This window comes from Symphodus melops (genome assembly GCF_947650265.1).
Source record: "Symphodus melops genome assembly, chromosome: 8".
Classification (NCBI taxonomy): domain Eukaryota; kingdom Metazoa; phylum Chordata; class Actinopteri; order Labriformes; family Labridae; genus Symphodus; species Symphodus melops.
The window spans coordinates 18,670,360-18,691,066 of NC_136698.1; the positions used below are offsets into that span (position 1 = coordinate 18,670,360).

Genomic DNA, 20,707 nt, shown 5'->3' on the forward strand with positions numbered 1-20,707 from the left:
ATATGATGTTTGTGAGTTTGTGACAATGCATGTTTTTTTGTTTTTTGGGGGTTTTTTGTCCCGCAGGTGTTGGAAGAACGGACGACACACACATCATACGATATGGGACTGGAGACAGAGAGAGCAGCACAGAAGCTGGCAACACACAACATTCACCAAGAACAGGTAAGATCAAACCACACACACAATTATTCCTGCAGCAAGATGTCATGTCCAAAATAAACAACTTCTGGTGTCGCAGTGGCAGTCCGTGTATTGAGACCATAGTCCTCGCGTGGGCGGCCCCCTCCCCCATGTCCATCCCCGCTCTCTCTCTCTCCCTCGTTTCCGACCCTATCCACTGTCCTCCCTCTATAATAAAGGCTAAAAAATGCCCCAAAATGAATCTTTAAAAAAAAAAAAATGTCTGGTAGTGGCGGACGAAAGAACAGAGTCTTCTGTACGATGCTATAATGAGAATATTGGCCTTTATGTCAGTGTTAGATGTAGTTCAGTGGAAAAGAACATTCTGGAAAACAGAAAACATCCTGTGGCCATTTGATTCAGTGTATGGAGGTCCAAGTCAGAAATTCTCCTTACTGCAGATGGCGATCTGTTTCAAAGGCAAATTGTCTGAAATGTTCTAAAAATGTTCCGGAGTGAAAACAGCTTCTCTTCATCGATAACAATAAAACCAAATACATTTAAACATGCGAAAAATAAAACGTGGAAAGGGTACAAAGTTTTGTTCTACCGGTCGTGTTTGAAAAGAGTTCTCTAAAAATCTTTCATATTGAATGTGTGCTAAGATGTCATAAAAATGTGTTCTCATGGGTTTCTCTGCAGACTGTGATTCCTGGAGAAGCTGAGCTGCAGCACATCAAGACTGACCCGGAGTCTGATCCTGAACCTGCTGCTCCTGAGCTAGACCCCCACCCAGTCCCTCACCCCGACCCCCGGGCTGATGTGGTTCTGCAGCCTCACACCCAGAACCAGAACCAGGACCAGGATGTTGCTGTGTCCTCCACTCCAGAAGCAGTTCCAGCACAGATCCAGGAGTCCACGGACGCCCCGGCTGCAGAGACCGTCACTGAGACTCCTGCTGCAGACCCGAGCCTGGACTCACCCTCTGCCCCTTCCTCCGATGAAGCTGAAAACATACCTACCTCAAAAAGCGCCGGCCCCGACCACACAGGGTAAGACCCCCGAACAGTCCCTCAGTCTGGAGATGGTCTGGTCTAAACTGGCTTTAACTCAGGGTGCCTGCAGGGACTTAGTCTTACATTGAACTTAGAGGGTCTTTGGGGTACCCTGCTTTAACTCAGAGAGAGAGAGAAACAAAAACATGCTCCTCTGATGATGTTGAAACCAGCTTCAACCAAACCCAAGTATAAATATTACACATCATTCAACACGTGCACATTTTCTTATATTTTTTGTTAACATCTTTTCCCTTCAGTTGTTTATGATGTGTTATTTTGAGTTGTTCATTTTCTCACTCGGTCAGTGATCGCACGCTCAGAGAGGAGTTTTTTTTACTTTCACATCTCGGATCTTTTAAAGTCACTTGGCGTTCATCACCACGAAGTTACCCGGGCCTGCTTCTGTACAGACGTCATTGTCAGACGGACTCTTAATGAAAGCTTGTGGACTTCGACTGCAGATCTGAGCGGGATCACTCTGCGTAAGCTGCTGGATCAGACCTTAAAAGAAGAACGCCTGCATCTTTAAATCTTTCCTCAGAGGCGACGTCGGGACTTTTTTTTGAAACGTGCTCATCCGTCTTTCCGGCGAGCGACCTCTCTTTCCTTCTGTTCACCTCTCTCTCTCTCTCTCTCTCTCTCTCTCTCTCTCTCTCTCTCTCTCACTCTCTCTCTCTCTCTCTCTCACTCTCACTCTCACTCTCTCTCCCTCTCTCTCTCTCTCTACACACTCTCTCTCTCACTCTCACTCTCTCTCTCAACACTCTGTTTCATTTATCTCCTCCTCTCCCCTGTCCCCTCGCCCTCAGTGTAAGGAGGTGTGGTAAACGCCGTGTCCTTTCTTTCCCCTCAGTGCAGTGTGGGTTGCCAGTGCAGGAGATGAACTCCCAGTAGACAGCTTTGTCTCTGCTGAGCACTCACAGTGCGGGGTCATTCCCCCCGAACTGGCAACCTGTGAAAACTCCCCCTTTGGCCGCCCTCTCTTCAGGTGAGTCTCTGACCGCCCCCCCCCCAGCAGCCAATCAAAGCACAGCGGCAGGTAATCAAGTAACAAGCTGCACCTCTCTGCTGTGCCCAGACGTTGACCGCTGGCCTTGCTCTCCGCTTCTCTCTGCTTAATTTTTTTAATTTTATTTTTTCCTCATCCATCATTTTGCCTGCTCACAACCAGGACACAGTACTCTGAATACATTTCAAAGATTAGTTTGAATGTTTTCATCATATTTCCGAGAACTTATTTCTGCTCTGCCCTCTGTTATCCATCTCCTCTCTCTGATCCCTCCTCCCTCTCCTCCCCTGTAGTGCGGAGGAGCTCGGCTCCGAGGACCAGCAGTCAGACCAGATCCACAGTTCTGGTTCTGAAGCAGAAATCCAGTCCACTCCAGGTCAGGTAGACCAGGAACAACAACAACAACAGGAACAACAACAACCACAACAGGATCAACAGGAGGCGGAGGATGGTCTGTCTGAGCCTGACCAGGACAGAAATGCCTCCCAGCTCCTCCAAGACCATGAGGTCAGCAGCTTCTCACATTTTACACCGTGCTGTGTTTTAAAGGGATGAAAGCCAACGCTCCTGAGTTAATCAGATTTTAAGGTAGCGGTAGAAAAATACATGTCAGTGGATACACTAGATATCAGTTACCCTCCGAATAATAGGAGCCCATTAAGCTGTGAAACAAAAGCAGATTTTTGAACTGATGTGGATTCAGGAAGGACATTTTATAAAACATAAAGCAGAACAGATAAACATAACTGTGTGTGTGCACTCGCACACTGTCAAGTTTGTAGGTTACCCTCTCCAGTGAGAATTAGAGATGTAAAGATTAATCGTGAGACAGTTAAAAATCGATTCAAAGTGACCACGGTTCACATCCATACTTTAAAAAATGAATCGCAGTAGCAGCATCTGAAATCAACACCAGCCAAGCGCCAAATGGGGGTAGATTTTCTGTTTGTTGAGTTCATTTCAGAGAGCTCTCTGACTCAGAGCGGGTAACTGTTTGACCATAAAGTCATAAAAACTATCTTATAATAAGTATTAAGCACATTTAATTTAGCTGCAGCTACCTGCTCCTCTCTCTGCTGCACGCTGAGAGTCTGACACACCGACAGACTTTTCAGCGCAAACACACACACATGCACGCAGCACTGATGCACACTGTTGATCCGTGATCCATACGACCGAGTCAGTTACATGTAATCCGGTCAAACGGTCGGCTCGACTTTTCTCTGTTCAGTCTCACCATGTTTACAGCTAACATAGCCATAGCAGCGTCCTCTCAGAGTCTCTGTAGTCGCAGTCTGTGAACGTCTCCACTCTGAAACAGCGCTCAGTTATAAACATTGTAGGTAGTGAGAGCTGAATGCAGGAGCAGACTGAGATACACACTAATAATAAACAGACTGATTATATTAACGGTCTAATGTTGTCAAAGATAAATCAAGAGAGAACTTGTTTTGTGGAATAACAATTTATTATTCTCTGATGGATTTTAGTTTTTAGTCTTAAATCTTGTAATGCAGGCGCGGGGGGGGGGGGGGGGGGGGGGGGGGGCTGCGAGCGGAGCAGGGGGATCTGGTAACTACCTCTTTAGTAAATAAAGGCAAGCAAATATATTTTTTTAAATTTCCTGATCTGATAAAATAATTGAATCTTAAATCTGTAATAGATTCAACAGAACATGATGCTTTCTCAATTAAATGTACAGTAACAGATGTGTAGGTGACACAAAGACACTATTTGTTATTTCAGCCATTAAAACGTGTTTGCCCTGTGTGTTTCATCTACCTGCCACCTTGACCAGAAAATCAAAAAGTTAATTTGGGACCCCGTCAGTAATATGGGGAATGTCAGCAGCTGTAGAGCAGAGGTGGTTGGTTGTAACAAGCAGGCGTTACCATGGTAGCTGCAAAGATTTTGTTGAATTGAAGTTTGTAGCCCCGCCCACCCAAACAACTTTGAGAGTCAAAGAGATGACGAGGTGCATAGGTGTTTTCATTAAAAATTAATCTTTAGTCTCATTTTATAGAAAAAAAATCATGAATCATCATGAATCATGGCGAGTTCAGTTTGAATCGTTACGTCCCTAATGATAATGATAAAGATGTTTTTTTCCCCATGGTCAAGAAGAGATGATGGAGGTAAAAATGGGCTGTCATGCATCAATTACTATTTTAATATCATGACTCATCCCTGGTTTAAATCTGACAAAAGTCAGAAAGATTCAGCATGCTGCACAGCTGATGTAGCGGACGGGCCGCTTCAGGTGTGAATGCTGAGTCAGCATTCACACCTGAAGTTTCTGTTCACTTTCTGTTCTCATGGTTGGAGGAAAATGAAAGACGCGTGTTTCCGGAGGAATTTTCCTATTATCTGGGGATTTGCGTCTTTGTGTTGTGTTTTCGTCCATGATTTTATTGTTTTTGCTCCAAGTCTGCTTCCTAATCTGTCTGCACTCCTGTCGGAGCTGTTGGTCTGTTTGCATGAGAAGCTCTGGAAGTTTGTGGATTCTTTCAGGATCAGACTGTCGTGTGAGGGCCAAGAGGCCGCGCTTATATAATCCGTCAAAATATTATTCACGTCTCAGTGCATCTCAAAGCTTTAGAGGCTGAAGGCGATTTAAACTGACGGCCTTGCACTGCGGACGATGGTCTATTGTAGAGGGCGCTCGTGACGCAAGTCGTGATGAATCACTGTTTATTTGAACTTCACTGTGCTCCGCTGCGAATCAGGAGATAGTCACAGGTCACGTATGCCGAGCTTGGTTTTAAAAAAATCTGTCCTTCATGTATCTTCTCCTTTGGTGCAGTCAGGGAAGGTCTCGCACACAGAGGAGCAGAAAAGATTCATTTTCAGTGCAAGTAGTTCAAAATGGACTGAAACGTCTGCAACAAATACTCGTGTCCTTTCACTCGACAAAATTCAAATACAACTAACCTCGAGCAAGACTCCTGTCTCTAAGCTTTTTTTTTTTTAATAAAACCTTCATTGCCCCAGAGGGAATTAGCATAAAAAACACCACATACAAAGCAAAAGACATGACAACCATACAGGACGGCATATGAAAACAAAATCATAAAAAAAAAACATTCAAATGTATCATTAAAGCATCACATGTTCACATGTAGAGATCTCTTTTTATTCTTTGTGCCAGGCCTTCCTGGTTGTACCTTAATCCAGATGTGTCAGTAGATAACTTATAGACTGAAGGATGGATTGGTCAATACTTTCCAGAAGAAGCTGAAAACTTCTGTCTTTCTTTAGACTCTAAATCAATGTAATGGCTCATTCGTTCTTGTGTGTGTGCTTCACTTGTGCGTCTGTGCTCAGGTGAGGGATGCGAGCGTTGGCCCCGAGACTGATCCGTCGGTGCCGAGTAAAGAAGACATCCCACCTTTGACGAGTGGAAGAAACAAGTCATGGAGGTGGAGAAGGAGAAAAGTAAGAGCTCAAGAATCCAAGCGCACTTTCAGATACGTGTGCCCGTGTGGAAAGAGAGGCGTCGCGTACAGAGCAAAGAGCAATTTTTTCATGGTGCTGTTTTTGTTGCTGGGAACTCAAAGTGGATCCTGATGACACGAATGTGACTGTGTGACACGAGCCCAGGCGCTGCTCTGCTCCTGCAGACAAAAGAGGCCTTCATGTTACAGCTCACCGTGTTTCTGCTTTGTCCGTCTCACTGCCACTCTTTCTGTGCATTGTCTAACTCTGTCTTTTCTCTTCAGCTTCCTTCCTCATTTACTTTTCCTGTTTATCTTTGTCAGCATCTCTCTCTCTCTCTCTCTCTCTCTCTCTCTCTCTCTCTGTGCATGCCATCGTGTGCCGTGGTCAGCAGAGCGTGTGTCTGTGTGTTCACATTATGTAACATCTCTAACTTGTTCCTCTCAGGCATCACTCTTTTATTTCCCACTGTTTGTAACTCTCTCTCTCTCTCTCTCTCTCCTTCTGTGAAGGTCAGTCCCTCCACACCTCCCCCACTGGCGTCCCCCACCCAGTGAAGAAGGTCCAGAAAAACTTCAAGAATAACTACGCCTCGGTGGAGTGTGGAGCTAAAATACTGTCTGCTAACAACGAGGCCAAGGTCAGACACACACCACCTCTGTTTACAACACACACACACACACACACTCTGAATCTTAGATATTAATCTGGTTTCACCCCCCCCCCCCCCCCCCCCTCACCCCTCCCACCCTGTCATGTTTGTCCTGACATGAAACAGCGTCTACATACATCCCAGCGTTCTCACTCACAGTCACTCCTTTGTCTCCTCTTCAGAGCACTTCAGCTATTCTCATGGAGAACATGGACCTTTACATGCTCAATCCCTGCAGCAACAAGATCTGGTGAGTTCACTGACAAACACATGAGGGCTTAAAAATGTTCTTTCCGAGTTTTCGTTGTTATTGACTCGTTGTCTGTTTGTCTCTCCAGGTTTGTTATTGAGCTCTGTGAGCCGATCCAGGTCAAACAGCTGGACATCGCTAACTTTGAGCTCTTCTCATCAACGCCCAAAGATTTTTTAGTTTCCATCAGTGACAGGTAAGCCGGCTTCTTTAAAGGCTGCCTGTGTTAAGACTAGGGCTGTGAATGGATTGATTGATTTTTAAAATCAGGATTAACCGCTGAATTTGAGTGCATGGAAAACTGCCATTCAATTTAATTAAAAAAAAACTTTATTGGTCCCTGGGGGCAATTCAAAAAACTGTGGTTACATTAATTACAGTGCAATGCATGTTTAAACATCTATTATGTTGTATTTCACTTTACTTACTATTTGGATTAAAACACTGATTTTATTTTGAAACATAAGGAATTTATGGGAGATTGAAAGTCAGGGCATCAACTTCGACTTAACTTAGAACTATTGTATTCTTTGTTTTGCATTTCACCTCCGAGATCTATTTCCAGCCTCGTCTCGCGCCGCAACTCATAAACTCCCCCTCTGGCATGCAAGGACAGAGTTACAGACACACACACACACACGCACACACACACACACTCTTAATGCTCTCTGGTTGTGTCTGCAGATATCCGACCAACAAGTGGGTGAAGCTGGGGACCTTCCACGCGCGCGATGAGCGAATAGTTCAGAGCTTCCCCCTGGACGAGCAGCTGTACGCTAAATATGTGAAGGTACTTTTTTTTTTCCTTCTGTAAAAGTTCACTTATGTTTCAAACATAGCAGTGATAACAGTTCCTTTATTCATGCTCAGTTGCATTTTCTGAGCCTTGTTGAATAATAGACTGTACACACACAAACACACATTCATACGCTAAGCTGTATTTACGCTCGGGGACCCTCTCATGACTCCTCTTTTACTTAATTTGCCGTCAGCGCTGCCTCAAACTCCTCCCTGTGACTCTGTGTGTGTAGGTTTGTGAAAGAGTGTATGTGTGTGTGTGACAGAGTTTCACTTGTTCACTGAGGGTAGATTGCTGCTGGGCTGGTCTTACTTCAGAAAATGAAATCATCAGCGTAGGAGGATCACAATAGTTGGCCTTTTAAAACTTAAACTCTAGACTTCTAAAATGTGAAAACGTCACACTCAGGGACGGAAGCCCAAATGGGACTGTTGTTGTCTTCATGTTGTTAACTTTGTCAATCTGAGCAACTGTTTCCATCTTACAGCCTCCTGAGAGTTATGAGTTATAAAACATGTTTAATAAGCTGTTAGCGGGAGCATTCATTTAACATTGAAGTCACAGTATGTGCTGTCGCTACACGGCTTCTTCTTCTTCACATTTAGTTACACATCCAAACATTTCTGTAAGCGGTTTACTGCTGACTTCTTGACACCAGCACATGCTTTCTGACACTTAGAAACAGTGACTGCAGGGACGTCACACGCACACCCTCGCCCCTCTCTTCACCCGGACCTCCTCTCAGGGTCTAATATTTAATAAAACTACAGATACAAAGTGAATGTAGCTAACAGTTTATTTATTATATTCAGCTCACTAAAAAACAAACTGCAAAAAAAAAAAAAAAAAAAAAAGTTGAGGGGTGAACACATTTTAATTTTTTTAGTGCACGCTTCAGTGAACTTTAATTTCATGGATGCTGATTTGAGTTAAATAAAAATGACAAGACCACAGAGACAAACTGTCACTTCGACAACTAAACACTCAGCCACTCAGTATTATCGAGGGTTCTTGTGTGTAATGAAAGCGAATGATGAGTGTTTTATTGTCCTGATTCAAGTTGTTGATGCAGGTGACATTCCAGTGAACTCGTTTAATAAATAAGAACAAGGCGCTTCTCTGAACACTTACTACATATTCACAGTTTAGACGACGACCACAGTTACTTAAGACTTCAGTGATTGTATTTGGGGTGATGTCAGTGTGGGCGTTAACATGTGGGCGCTCGCTGTGATTCATGTGCTCTCTTATGAAATAATCGTGTTTTTATTACATAAACTGAACAGAGTCCGAGCTCTGATCTGATCAGCAGCAACCGTTTTATTTTTCTGATTCTCTCTGTGTTTTTGTCCGTCTGTCTGTCTGTCTGTTTCCTCTGTTAGAAAGCTCTCTGTAGTCTCCTGCCTGACTGTAACATAGCAGTGTTTTCATCAGCAGCGTGTTTGTCACAGTGTTTCTGATGCCTGAGCTGCTCGTAGCTTGAATCAGTCTTCACTGATTTCTCTCTGTTTTATTTCTCTCTCTCTCTCTCTCTTGCTGTCGTTCTGCCGTCTTCCTCTCGCATCAGATGTTCATCAAGTACATAAAGGTTAGCACTCTTCTCTCTCTGTCAGAGATTAACTTGCACTCTTATAATGATCTGTAATGGTTGAGCTTTGCCACAGTGTAATCCATAATGCATGTCAAATATGTTTCATACCTCTAACATGCACACTCAGCACATTATAAGAGCCTGGCATTGTAAAGATTTCTCTTCAGGTGTTTGGTGGGATGTGGGTTCACATACATGAATTAACTTTAACTGTGCTTATTGTGAAGTTTAGTTTGACCTTTTTTCTCATATTTTCTCTGCAGGTTGAACTTCTGTCCCACTTTGGATCAGAACATTTCTGTCCGCTCAGTCTCATCAGGTGAGAGAGAAACTTTGTGTGATAACCTGAAGCTTAACTATCATTCAATGTTTAAAAATGGTCTTCAACACTACAAATAGTTTCAATATAAACTGAATTTGGGTTGCGATGTCTGTACGTGTGATTAAACGGCTGCATTATTTTTTCCGTTCTCCAGGATGTTCTTTGCCACTCGTTTTATTCTAGACATCGTTCTTTTGAGGTCGTGTTGTGCTGTGTCTCAGGAGTTCCCTCTTTCACCCGACGGTGACAAGACATCCTTTGTTGAAAATAAATCCCTTAAAAATCTTTGCATTTAGTTCTTGAGATCAAAACTTTGGGTCTGTTAAAAAAAAAAAAAGAAAAAGAAAAAAGATTTAAACTTCTAATACATTCTAGTTAAAATCCAACCATATAGTCTCTGTTAGTCGAGGTCCTAAGCACCCAATTGTGTCATTTTTGGTTTTCAATCAACCCCAAATTGCTGTTCAAAATTCTCAGTATAAGCTTCCATACATGTACCAACATGTGTGATTCATATGAGCGGGGTCCTCCGAGACGTTTGCTGCTGCTACTGTGTTTAAAAGGCTGTTAAACTCCACAAGAAGCTCAAAGTGAATCACTTCATCAAATATACCTGAAATGATCCCGTCTGATCTGAGCAGCATTCCTGAACATGTTTGTCTTTACCTCACAAACATGTTTGCCCCTCCTCTGTGTAGTTCAGTTCACGAGTAGTGTTTCCTGTAATGTCTATATAACAAAGTGTGTGTGTGTGTGTGTGTGTGTGTGTGCGCGCAGGGTGTTCGGTACGAGCATGGTGGAGGAGTACGAGGAGATTTCAGATTCACAGTACCCCTCAGAGAGACTGGAGTACCTGGATGAAGACTACGGTGAGACCACTGTTCTACGCTGACACTTAACTCCACTTCATCAATAATCAGGGTTCTTTTTGGCAGATGTTTTAAAATAAAGTCTTTCCAGTTGAGCATGAGGGACACAAGGGGAGTTTTTGAGATTGAAGTTGTAATTTAACAACTACTATAAAGTATAGTATCTCTATAAAGTATTAAACAAACGTTCTGAATACACTTGGGTTTATCCGTTTTATGTTATGATGTTATTGCTGAATGTAACCTTCAGGGTGTCCTTCCCTTCAGATTATCCTCCAGGATATCAACCGTCAGAAGACAAGGCCTCTAAAAACCTGCTTGGCTCAGCGACCAGTATGTGTACACACACACACACACACACACACACACACACACACACACACACACACACTTACTTTTCAAGTGCTGGTGAGATTCTAGATTTAAAAGACGTGTTAAAAACGTTCAACACAAAAGGGTTCATACTGCACAAGCGTGGGTAGATTAATAACATGTGACTGAGGAGTTTGTTTTTCAGACTTTTACTTTGAAAGGGGCAATGCTTGGGGGCTGCTTACAGTTTATGGCAGCAATTTATAGTAAAGGGCCCTTAAAACTATAAGAACTAAACGAGAAGTTCCTGTCGATTTTAAAGAATTTTAGATTGTTTGGACCTGCTTGGTCTAAAACGCACACAAAGTGTTTTGGTTGCAAACTTTTATTCGAAAACACTGAAGCGTCCTCGTCCCTTTGAGACTGCTGCAGCCGCACAGACTTACAAGAACTGTTTGCACAGATCTTCTTTGCTTGAAGCGTGAAAAAAGCAGAGAAGCAGATAAAAGGCCCGGGGGACTGAACAATAGAAGGCAGGGGGGCTGAAGGAAATCCTGAAACAGACTGAAACGTCCAACAGAAAAGAGTCAGCTATCATGCTGTTATTGCATAACCCTGCGGAACAGTCCTCACATTTCACTGTGCATCTTTATGAGCAAATCAAAATCTTCAATCTTACAGCGAGAAGAGCTAAGTTAAAGCTGCGTCAGAGAAGTGAGGAAAGCAGAATAACACAAAATGAAATGCACATCTGTGGTTTTATTGGAGCATATTTCGCCCCAGGCTGCGGCCTGCCAGCTCATTTCCAAGAACTACAAGCCCTTTTTAAATAACTTCACTGTTTCGCACGTGTTGTTTCTTCCTGTAGATGCAATCCTCAACATGGTAAACAACATCGCTGCAAACGTGCTGGGAGGCAAACCGGAGCTGGAGGGAGGAGCAGAGACGGGAGGTAATGAAGAACCTAAAACCTTTTTTATACATTCTGATGTGTGAAATCGATCCGCTGTGATCTGTCTCTGAATCTGTGGGATGCTGCTTTTAAAAAACTCTGTTGACCTCGAAGTTTGAATGGTTTCCAAGAAATGACTTTCACCTTTGTTTTCAGCGGTGTACAAAGTTATTCAGCAGTTGATCCTTCCTCTCCTGTAAAAAGTTTGCTTTGCAAGTCAAGGCCCTGACAGGTGTAGCATGTCAGCATTAAGCTGCCACACCTCGTCGCATGCAGTCCAACGAGTTTCACCTCAGAAAACGCTTCATTTCCAGCACTCGTAAAAAAAAAAGAAAAAAGCTCTCACAAAGAGCATGAGTCACCATCCATCATCATACTGTGGGTTTATTCTCTCTCACTCTTTATCTTTTGTTTGTTTTTTAACACCTGAAGGACATTCAAGGTCATGATGTAAAAAAAAAAAAAAGATGCTGCAGAAATCCAAGATGGTGAACGATGTTACGACAGTTTCTCCTTCATGTCAGTGCTATGTTTGACCTATTCGCATCGGCAATGGTAGAGAGAGAGAGCGTGAAAGGACGTTCATTCATTCACTGCTCAACAGAAAACAGAACAGCTTCTTTACTTGCACAAAGATGGCACCGCCCACTTGCTTGCTGTGAATTTTCCTAAATATTTCCTGCTACGTTCGCCCTCATCAGGACATTTTCAGGAGCTCTGTGCATGTTGTCAAAACCAATCCGACATTTTGAAGTGTTCCTATTGGTTTGATTAACTTGTCCTCTGTAGAACGTTCAACATCATCTCATTTAAACTGAACTTTTGTCAGCAGCAGCTCCGCTCTCCTGCTCTCAGCTCACACTCAAAATGTTGTGCTGCATTTGTCCTCCTTTTCTTGCTCTTTCTTCACTGTTGGCCATCGGTCTTGTTCACATTAACATCTTCTAAAACTGGGTCAGTGGCTGATGTATAGCCGTGTGTATGTTCATGTATTTATGTGCTGCGGGAGCCACAGCTTTATTTAGTTTGTGGCAGGAGATCTTTGCTTTCTATGTTTTCCTTCTTGGCAGGAGGAGTGATGAATTACAGTTGAGAGGGGGCTCTGTGACGCCAAGCCTGTTACTCAGCATTTACCCCACACAGAGGAGGTTCAGAGCGGTCAGGTTTGGGGGGGGAGAACCATATGCACAGATTGCTCTCCTTTAATGAAAACAAGATGTTTTGGGGAAAGTTTTAAAAAGTGAAGAAAACTCAAACACAAAGGTGTCCAAAAAGTCTGCCATCTTTTTTGTCACAGGAGTCCTGGTCTAGATTAACACAGACAGAGAAAGCAGAGGAGAGGGGGCAGAGACCAGTTCGAACCAGAACGGACTGGTTCTCAGTTTTTTTTACAGACTTTTCCAAACATGGGCCTGCAGCTACTCTGAGCAGCCAAAAGCCTCTCTGTCCTGCTCTGAGCTCCCGCAGCCTCATAAATCTGCCGCTACTGGCGACGTGTGCTTTTGTGCAATCTCAATAATTATCATAATTATAAGTCCTTTTTTCTGTTTTAATTGTTTGTTTGTTTGTTTGGTTGCAGCTAACACAACAACAGAGAGCGTTGAGAAACAGGAGAGCGCAGAAGAAACGTCTAAACCAGCTGAAACGCCTCCAGACGCCGCAGTGTAAGACAAACCACAGAAGTGTTAAATGTCAAGATCCAAGAAGACTGAACAGTGCACAGTGTTAGAAAAGCATTAAAAGCGAAAAGAACCCAAACACAGTAGAACATAAACAATTGCAAAAATAACCACAACAACAAATAAACATAGCCTAACCATCACAAGACTCAAAGCCAAAGGCAACACGAGCTGAGACCAAGAGGGCCGAAGATTTCAGACCATGTGGTCAAGTGAAAGAGATGGAAACAATAAAACGAGCTTAAAGCAAATGCAATCAGGTAACGGCAATAAAAAAGGTCGAAGCAATCAAAGAGGTGAGAGCAAAAGAAACGGGTGAAGAAATAACCACGAGGGCAATAACAGAAAGAAGAAGTGTCTGTAAAAGTGAGTTTTTAAGATGTGGTTCAAAAGAAGGGGCCGATTCTGGGATCGTTGTTTCCTGCTGGAGATTTTTCCGAAGTTGAGGAGCCCTGATGGAGAAAGTGTTATCTCATTCAATTTGAATCCTCGTCAATGGACGTTTGTATCGTTTATTTCTGATGCGTTCCAGCGAGTCATGAAATTGAAACGCTGATTCTGATTGGATACACAGCGCCAAGCAGTATGCGGGTCAAAGTAAAATGGTTTGATTTATTCGGATTACATTGCAACTAAAATCTTATCTGTTTATAGAGACAAATAATTCATCAGAATACTGCAGATAGGAGCTGGTGTGTGGACGACGTTCCACCTGCTTTTTGCTGTTTGTTCTGCACACCAAAGTCTGCTTACACGTGATTAGTCAACACAGCTTGGATTACAAATGTACTGCAAACAGAAACCAGGTCACGTCCCATTCTGAGAAACGTGACCTCTGTGTCCAGATTCTATGTTTAAATGTAAAATCTTTGTGTTTCTTTGTAGACCGGATCCTGCAGAGCAGAAACATCTTGAGTCCCAGGAGGACTCCTCTGTCTCCAGTGAGCCTCTCTCTCCTCATCCCTCATCAACAGACCCTCAGGAGGACAGACAGATTGTCACCCTGGTGGAGGAGGAGGAGGAGGAGGAGGAGCCCAGACAGTCTACAGTCACCCTGATGGAGGAGGAGGTGGAGGAGGAGGAGGAGGAGGAGCAGAAGAGGAAGGAGGAGACGAGAAGGGAGGCGGACAGAAACACGTGGGAGAGTCAGGCGTACTGTCCCTTCTCCTCCCTCTCCTCCCTCTCTCTCTCCTGCATGGCCACGCTGCCCGAGCTGCTCCACCGTTGGTGCTCCGCCCGTCTCGCCAAGGAGCGTCTCCGCGGCCTGAGGAAGAGGCAGCTGAGCGTCCACACTCAGACGCACACACCCGCCCTCACACACACACCTCTACTCCTCCCCACGCTCGACCCCGCCCCTCTGAAAGAAGCCCCGCCCCTCTCGGCCTCGACTCCAGAGCCCGAGGTTCCTGTTCAGGGTCAGAGTGAGGAGCCAGACACGCGCAACCCTGACGCAAACACTCCAGAGCTAGTCATCCTCCTTGAGCCCAGCAGGACCTCCTCCCTCCCTGCCCATAGCTTCTCGGACTCCCACAGCTCCCTCAACTGGCCCACCCCCACCCAAGAGGAGAAGCTGCTCCCCCCAATCAAAGACGCAGCCCTGGACCCCGCCCCCACTCCCCCTCTCCAGGCCGCCTCCATCCCAGAGACTGAGCCGGCCAGCATTGCCACTCCCACCCTCACTGTCAGCACCCCCCTTCAAGCCTCGGAGACACCCTCTCCCACCCTGGTGGTGCTCCCCTCCCTGAAGGAGCAACATGTTCATCTTCTCCCTACTGTGACGAGGCCTGAGGACCTCATCCCCCCTCCCACCGAGCTGCCCCCTCCTCCCCCTCAGACCGAACCCCCCTCAGACTCAGTGAAGGCAGACACTGTGGACCCTCAGAGACACCTGGCCCATCAGACTCCTGGTGAGCTGGGGGATGCCCTCACTCAGTCAGGTGAGCCCCACCGGGTGGAGTACTCAGTGGAGGACGAGCTTCTGAGCTCCAACGGCAACGCCCACCGCACGGCCACGGACTTCTACGCCGAGCTGCAGAACGGTGGAGATTATAACGGGGGTGGGCTGAATATGAACGGGGGGACAGTGCACGGCTCCAGTCAGAAGGAGAGCGTCTTCATGAGACTCAACAACCGCATCAAAGCTTTGGAGATGAACATGAGTTTGTCGAGCAGATACCTGGAGGAGCTCAGCCAGAGGTAAAACACCAGCTTTCTTCCTCTGACGCTCCAGCCACATTTCTTCTCTATCTTTTCCCATCGATTATGTCGCGAGGTAATGTTTGTGTCGCAGTGTGTTATTTCACATTGTGTTACAGCGCTGTAAAAGTGCAACTTGTGAACGGGGCTCCACACACACACACACACACACACACACACACACTACCTTACTACTCGCTCCTCCCTAAGTTAATGTCGTTGTTTTGTTTTTTTTCCCCAGATACCGTAAACAAATGGAGGAGATGCAGAGAGCATTCAATAAGACTATCATCAAGCTGCAGAACACCTCCCGCATCGCAGAGGAGCAGGTCAGTTTAAGCCAATCAGAGCAGGGCGAGTCAAATTGCAAACAGGAAACATCGGTCTGTGTTTGTAGGTGGGCAGAGCCATCTAAGCTGGCGTTGTCAAGAAGTAGTTGACTGCAATATATTTCTTAAATTTCCCGCGGGATCAATAAAGTATCTATCTGTTCTGACTGACTGATGTTTAATTGTCGTTCGTCAGGATCAGAAACAGACCGACTCCATCCACATCCTGCAGAGCCAGCTGGAGAACGTCACCAAACTGATGCTCAACCTTACGGCTACAGTCGGCCAGCTGCAGAGAGAGGTAGCACACCTGGAACACCTGGAACACACACCTACACATAAAGTAGTACTGACTAAGGCTGCGTCGTGTTCAGAGACCGAAAAGAGTGAAAATGTGAACACATGGTTGTTAAGGGAACAACACTTTCATCAGATTCCTTTTTTCTTTCTTTCTTTTTTCTCCATGTCTCACCCAAACCAAAACCAGAAATGTGTAAATGCGTCTGCTTGGAATTCCAAATGATCTCAGTAACAAGGTGTTGAAGGTTTCCTCGGAGCAAATCGAGGCTGTGCAGCACATGTGAGACGGAAATAATGTGACTCGTACTTTAATAATCAAGGCTTCTCGTGCAAACTGAACAAGAAACAAGGAAGAAAAGTTCAGAAAAAGTCGATCAGCTGGTGAAACTTGAACCACGAGAGAGAACAAACATACAGAACATGAAGAACAAACCCTTCAACAATCCAAAATATGCCCGTCACCTTTTCTCAGCATTGTGTTTTTGAAATCCGTGCTCTCTACATGTTCTGCATCTGACGCCAAACCTTCACGTCCTGACCTTCACTGAGAACAGAGAGTTAGAGATTCAGCTGCTGACGAGGGGACATTGGAAACATATCAGCCTTTATTTACATTCTAAATACAACGGTTGATGAATGCATGTGGACAACATTTCGAATAAAGACATTACATTATCTTGTTTGAACTCGACTCGTACCCTGCTGTACACAAATGTCCCTTACATTTCAACCTCTGCAGGTGTCGGACCGTCAGAGTTACCTGGTGGTGTCTCTGGTCTTGTGTCTGTTTCTGGGTGTCCTGCTGTGTCTGCAGTGCTGCCGCAACTCCTCTCCAAAGCCCGTCACCAACACTGCTGCCGTGCCCAAGAGCAACCACTACCCCAGCCCTAAGAGGTCAGACACACACATCCTGTTTGAACGGTTCTGTCCCTCACATCTCCTGCTGATACTGCTTTTAAATAAGAGATAATGGAGGATTTATATACATCACTTGTTTGATAATGCCATAATGAAAAAAAGGCGTGATCGTGTCACTTTACAAAGACTGGATTTTTCTTTTCAGGTGTTTCTCCTCGTACGATGATATGAGCCTGAAGCGAAGGGTGGTTTCTCCGCTTGTTCGCTCAAAGTCGTTCCACTTGTCCTCTACGGAAGGTAAGTAAATACACACACATCTCTCTCTCTCTCTCTCTCTCTCTCTCTCTCTCTCTCTCTCACACACTCACACACACACACACACACACACACACACACACACACACACTCCTCTTCGACCTGCCTTCTTTGTTTTCCTCTCCTCTGTGTTTCTCCCTCTGCCCTGATCATTGAAACATTTCACCTTCATGTCAGGATCACGTTATCTCTGCTGTAGATTCTTGCGGCTCTTTCTTTACCTTCCCTCTCTCTGTCTGTATCTCTGCTGTATCCTGACACACACACACACACACACACACACGCACACACACACACACTAGTAGGGTTGCACAGAGGCTAATGTGTGTGTTGCTTCGAGCAGCTAGAGCCTTCAGGGAGTAACTGTTGCAAACACTGAAGAATGAAAATCTTTGACACCCTAAACTCCCCCTGCTGATCATTATCCCTCAGCTGTGTGTGTGTGTGTGTGTGGGCGTGCATGTGGGTGCGTGTGAGGCTGTCATTACCAGCTTGTGTGCACATGCAGGCTGAAGGAGTGTAATAATAGAGCATGGTGGTGCTTCGCTGGCTCGTAGACGTTTGCAAGTAGTGATCTTAAACCCAGTGGCCTATTTTCTGTCTGATTTAGGTTGTGTAATTTTTGTTTTCTCTTTCACGCACATACTTAGAAATTATTTATATATTTTGTGCATCTTTAATAAAACTACTTGCAAGGTCACTTCATGCTTGTGACATGTATGTTTTCCTGTTGCTCATTCCATCATTAACCCCCCCCTCTCTCCCCTCCCCAGTAGGTCCAGATGACTTGTACATTGTAGAACCTCTAAGGTTTTCTCCAGAGAAAAAGGTACAGTGACTGTTCCACCTGAGGCCGCTCTGTCTGTCTTATTACTGTGTTAGAGATTCTGATGTGTGGAGCAGCTGACCAGAGCTCATGTTTCCTCCTCACACCCTCTCTGACTCTGTGGGTACATGCATGAGTACATGGTGACTTGCATCACAGCTCTGGGATCAGTTATAAAGTCTGTGTTGTGTTACAAAGGGTTAGGATATATATTTTTATTTTTTTTATTTTTTTTTTAACAAAAAGTAATGGAACAAAAAACGTGTTTATTTTTTTTACCTAAAAATGTTGCACTTGTATGTTGAACTACATTCTGTTTGTATGCAAATGTTTGCACTAAAGTAAATCTCAGTCTCATGCACAATATGCGTTTTCAGACCTTTCTGAAGGAACCTTTCTATAGTTCTAGAAACTGTAGGAACACTTCCACTTTTTATTTATTTTTCAACGCAGGAACTATGAACTATTTTATTTCCTAGAACCCTAGAATGGAGGTGGAGGTGGAGAATTAGAATTTTTAGTTTCTGCTTCAGAGTAGGTACTCTCATAGCAACATGGCGCTGCGGGTGCAGACAAAAAAGTCACTGTAACTCTCAGGGATACTCCCTCGTGTGTACTTCCTCAGCAAAAACAAATAAAATAAACATCAGCCATGCATATTTCCTTAAATATTGATTTTGTAATAAATTAAATTAAAAAAAAAACAGCTGGCTTTTTTAATGATCATATAAAACAATTCCACATCATTTAAAAAAAACACTTTAAATTCATTTTTAACCTGCAGCTGAGGCTGCAAAATGGACAGAACATATTACACACATAATAACAAATAATAATAATAATTTTGGTTGGGAGGAAGTAGCCAAATGTTGCATCAAAGTGTTTTGCTCTGAACTGCAGAAAGTTCTAATCAGCTGCTATGAAGTCAATACACTCACAGTATTTACTGCACTAAATTAGATTTAAATTTGCATTGCTTCTTTTATCTGAGGTCATATTTTAAGTGTTGCCATAATGATGTTCATTTAATATTAAGAGTCTCTATCTTCAGTGACATTAATCATGAGAAAATCATGCAGCTTTGCTTTATTCACTCAAATGTTCTTGATATTTGTTTCTTCCATCATTCCCGGTGAACTTTCCCTCCTCTGTCCTGTCCTGTGTGACCTCAGTGTCCCGTATGAAAGTGTTTAATATGTTTTTACTTTTGCAGATGTATTTTATGTTTCTCTCCATGTATTGATCGCCCTCCCTCCTCTTGTTCTCACTCTCTTTCTGCAGAAAAAACGCTGCAAAACAAAATCTTTGGACAAAGTCGAGGTGCTGAGGTGTGAGTCGTCTTTCCCGCTCACAAATGGCGGGCTAAAGTTTAACGACTTTCAGCCGTGCCTCCCTGAACCTCCCCCGCCACCGCCACCTCCACCTCCTCCTCCTCCGACTCCTCCTCCTCTTCCTCCGCCTCCTGCTATCCCCTTACCTCCCCCTTCCTTTGCAGAGCAGGTACCATCCCTGCCTTCTTCAGAGACCAGCAGCTGCAGCTCGTCCACACACTCTGAGGAGTCCTACACAAGCCGCCTCTCCCCTCCCTCCCCAGTCTTCTCCTCCGCCGGTCTCTGCAACGGCCACCCCCTTCCCCTGCAGCAGCAGACCCACCTCAACAAGTCCCGTCAGGAGAAGCGCTCGATGAAGAGGAGGAAGTCACGACAGACGGAGCTGCAGTTCCCCTCTGTGCCGGGGGGTCGCATGGGGTCCCTGCCCAGCCTACAGCAGCTGATGAAGGGAAACAAGGAGATCAGTGTGGGGACCATCGGGGTGACCGCCGTCACCGGACATGTTTAAACACAAACAGAAACTTTATACACACACACACTTTATGGTAGCAGACTCACGTAGGAAGGAGATGAGGTCTTTACTGCATCCCAAAGAACCACATTTCCCATGAGCACCCAGACACCGAGGAGCTGTAGCAGAAAGGAGCTCAGCCTCCTCTGGCCCCGCCCTCCGTCAGAGACCTGTTTACGGTTACGTGCCTTTTATCTGTTAAAGCTAAAGACCTGGTGATGGACACAGAGACTCCGGGTGATAGTCGCATCTATTACATCCATGTATTTTCTAATGGAGAAGCACATTACCCCCCAACAGGTGAGCATTAATTCCTCCCCCCTTTGAGCACAGAGAGCAGAGGCCCCGCCCCCAACGCTTCTTCTCCTGGAGGAAAGTCCTAAGTAATTCTGCTGCTCTGTGGATGAATAATAGGGCGTGACTCTCCTTTTCCTCATTTCCTGTCTTCATTTCTGACGAGACTGCAGGTGTGTGTGGGACCAGGGTGTTCAACTTTGCGCTTCAGATTGTGTGCGTGTCTCTGTTAGTATGTTCCAAACCGGCCACCCGAGCTGAATGAAGAATCTTCTGCATATGTGTGAACCTGTGAGTCCTTTCTCTTTACACTCAATGACAAACTCAAACGCAGCAGTTTGAAGATTCTCAGAGTTCACATTCGTTTGGGCTGAGCCCTGAGAGCTCACACACACACACACACACACACACACACACACACACACACACACACACACAGACACACACACACGTACATAATCAGGAGCTGCTGAAACAGGCTACAGGCAAACTACATTATTATTATTTCTCTTCTTATTTTTGCAGCCAGTGTGGCGTTAAAGTTTCGTGATCAGGGTTAACTATACTGTAAGAGCACGTTATGTGGAGAGCTGAATGTTTACACTTCCGTTACACACAAACACTTTTGCACTCACACACAGACTTACTACTGGGACTCTGCAGCCGTTACTGACAGTCGTTTTATTTATCTATTTA

At 44.7% G+C, this 20,707-nt stretch overlaps 1 protein-coding gene across 1 annotated transcript in view; it reads left to right on the plus strand.

The window, feature by feature from the left end:
- Positions 1-20,445, plus strand: part of suco (SUN domain containing ossification factor) — a 42,953-nt gene extending 22,508 nt beyond the window's left edge. Inside the window, 23 exon segments of the mRNA XM_079351382.1 lie at positions 67-165; positions 826-1,175; positions 2,035-2,169; positions 2,484-2,697; positions 5,515-5,569; positions 5,572-5,625; positions 6,138-6,265; positions 6,460-6,527; positions 6,616-6,723; positions 7,212-7,317; positions 8,894-8,914; positions 9,181-9,236; positions 10,017-10,108; positions 10,376-10,441; positions 11,289-11,372; positions 12,952-13,036; positions 13,937-15,247; positions 15,489-15,576; positions 15,773-15,877; positions 16,616-16,770; positions 16,940-17,031; positions 17,823-17,878; positions 19,157-20,445. Of these exon segments, the coding sequence (XP_079207508.1) occupies positions 67-165; positions 826-1,175; positions 2,035-2,169; positions 2,484-2,697; positions 5,515-5,569; positions 5,572-5,625; positions 6,138-6,265; positions 6,460-6,527; positions 6,616-6,723; positions 7,212-7,317; positions 8,894-8,914; positions 9,181-9,236; positions 10,017-10,108; positions 10,376-10,441; positions 11,289-11,372; positions 12,952-13,036; positions 13,937-15,247; positions 15,489-15,576; positions 15,773-15,877; positions 16,616-16,770; positions 16,940-17,031; positions 17,823-17,878; positions 19,157-19,714 (4,086 nt within the window). The 3' untranslated portion in view covers positions 19,715-20,445.
- The last annotated feature ends 262 nt before the right edge of the window (positions 20,446-20,707 follow it).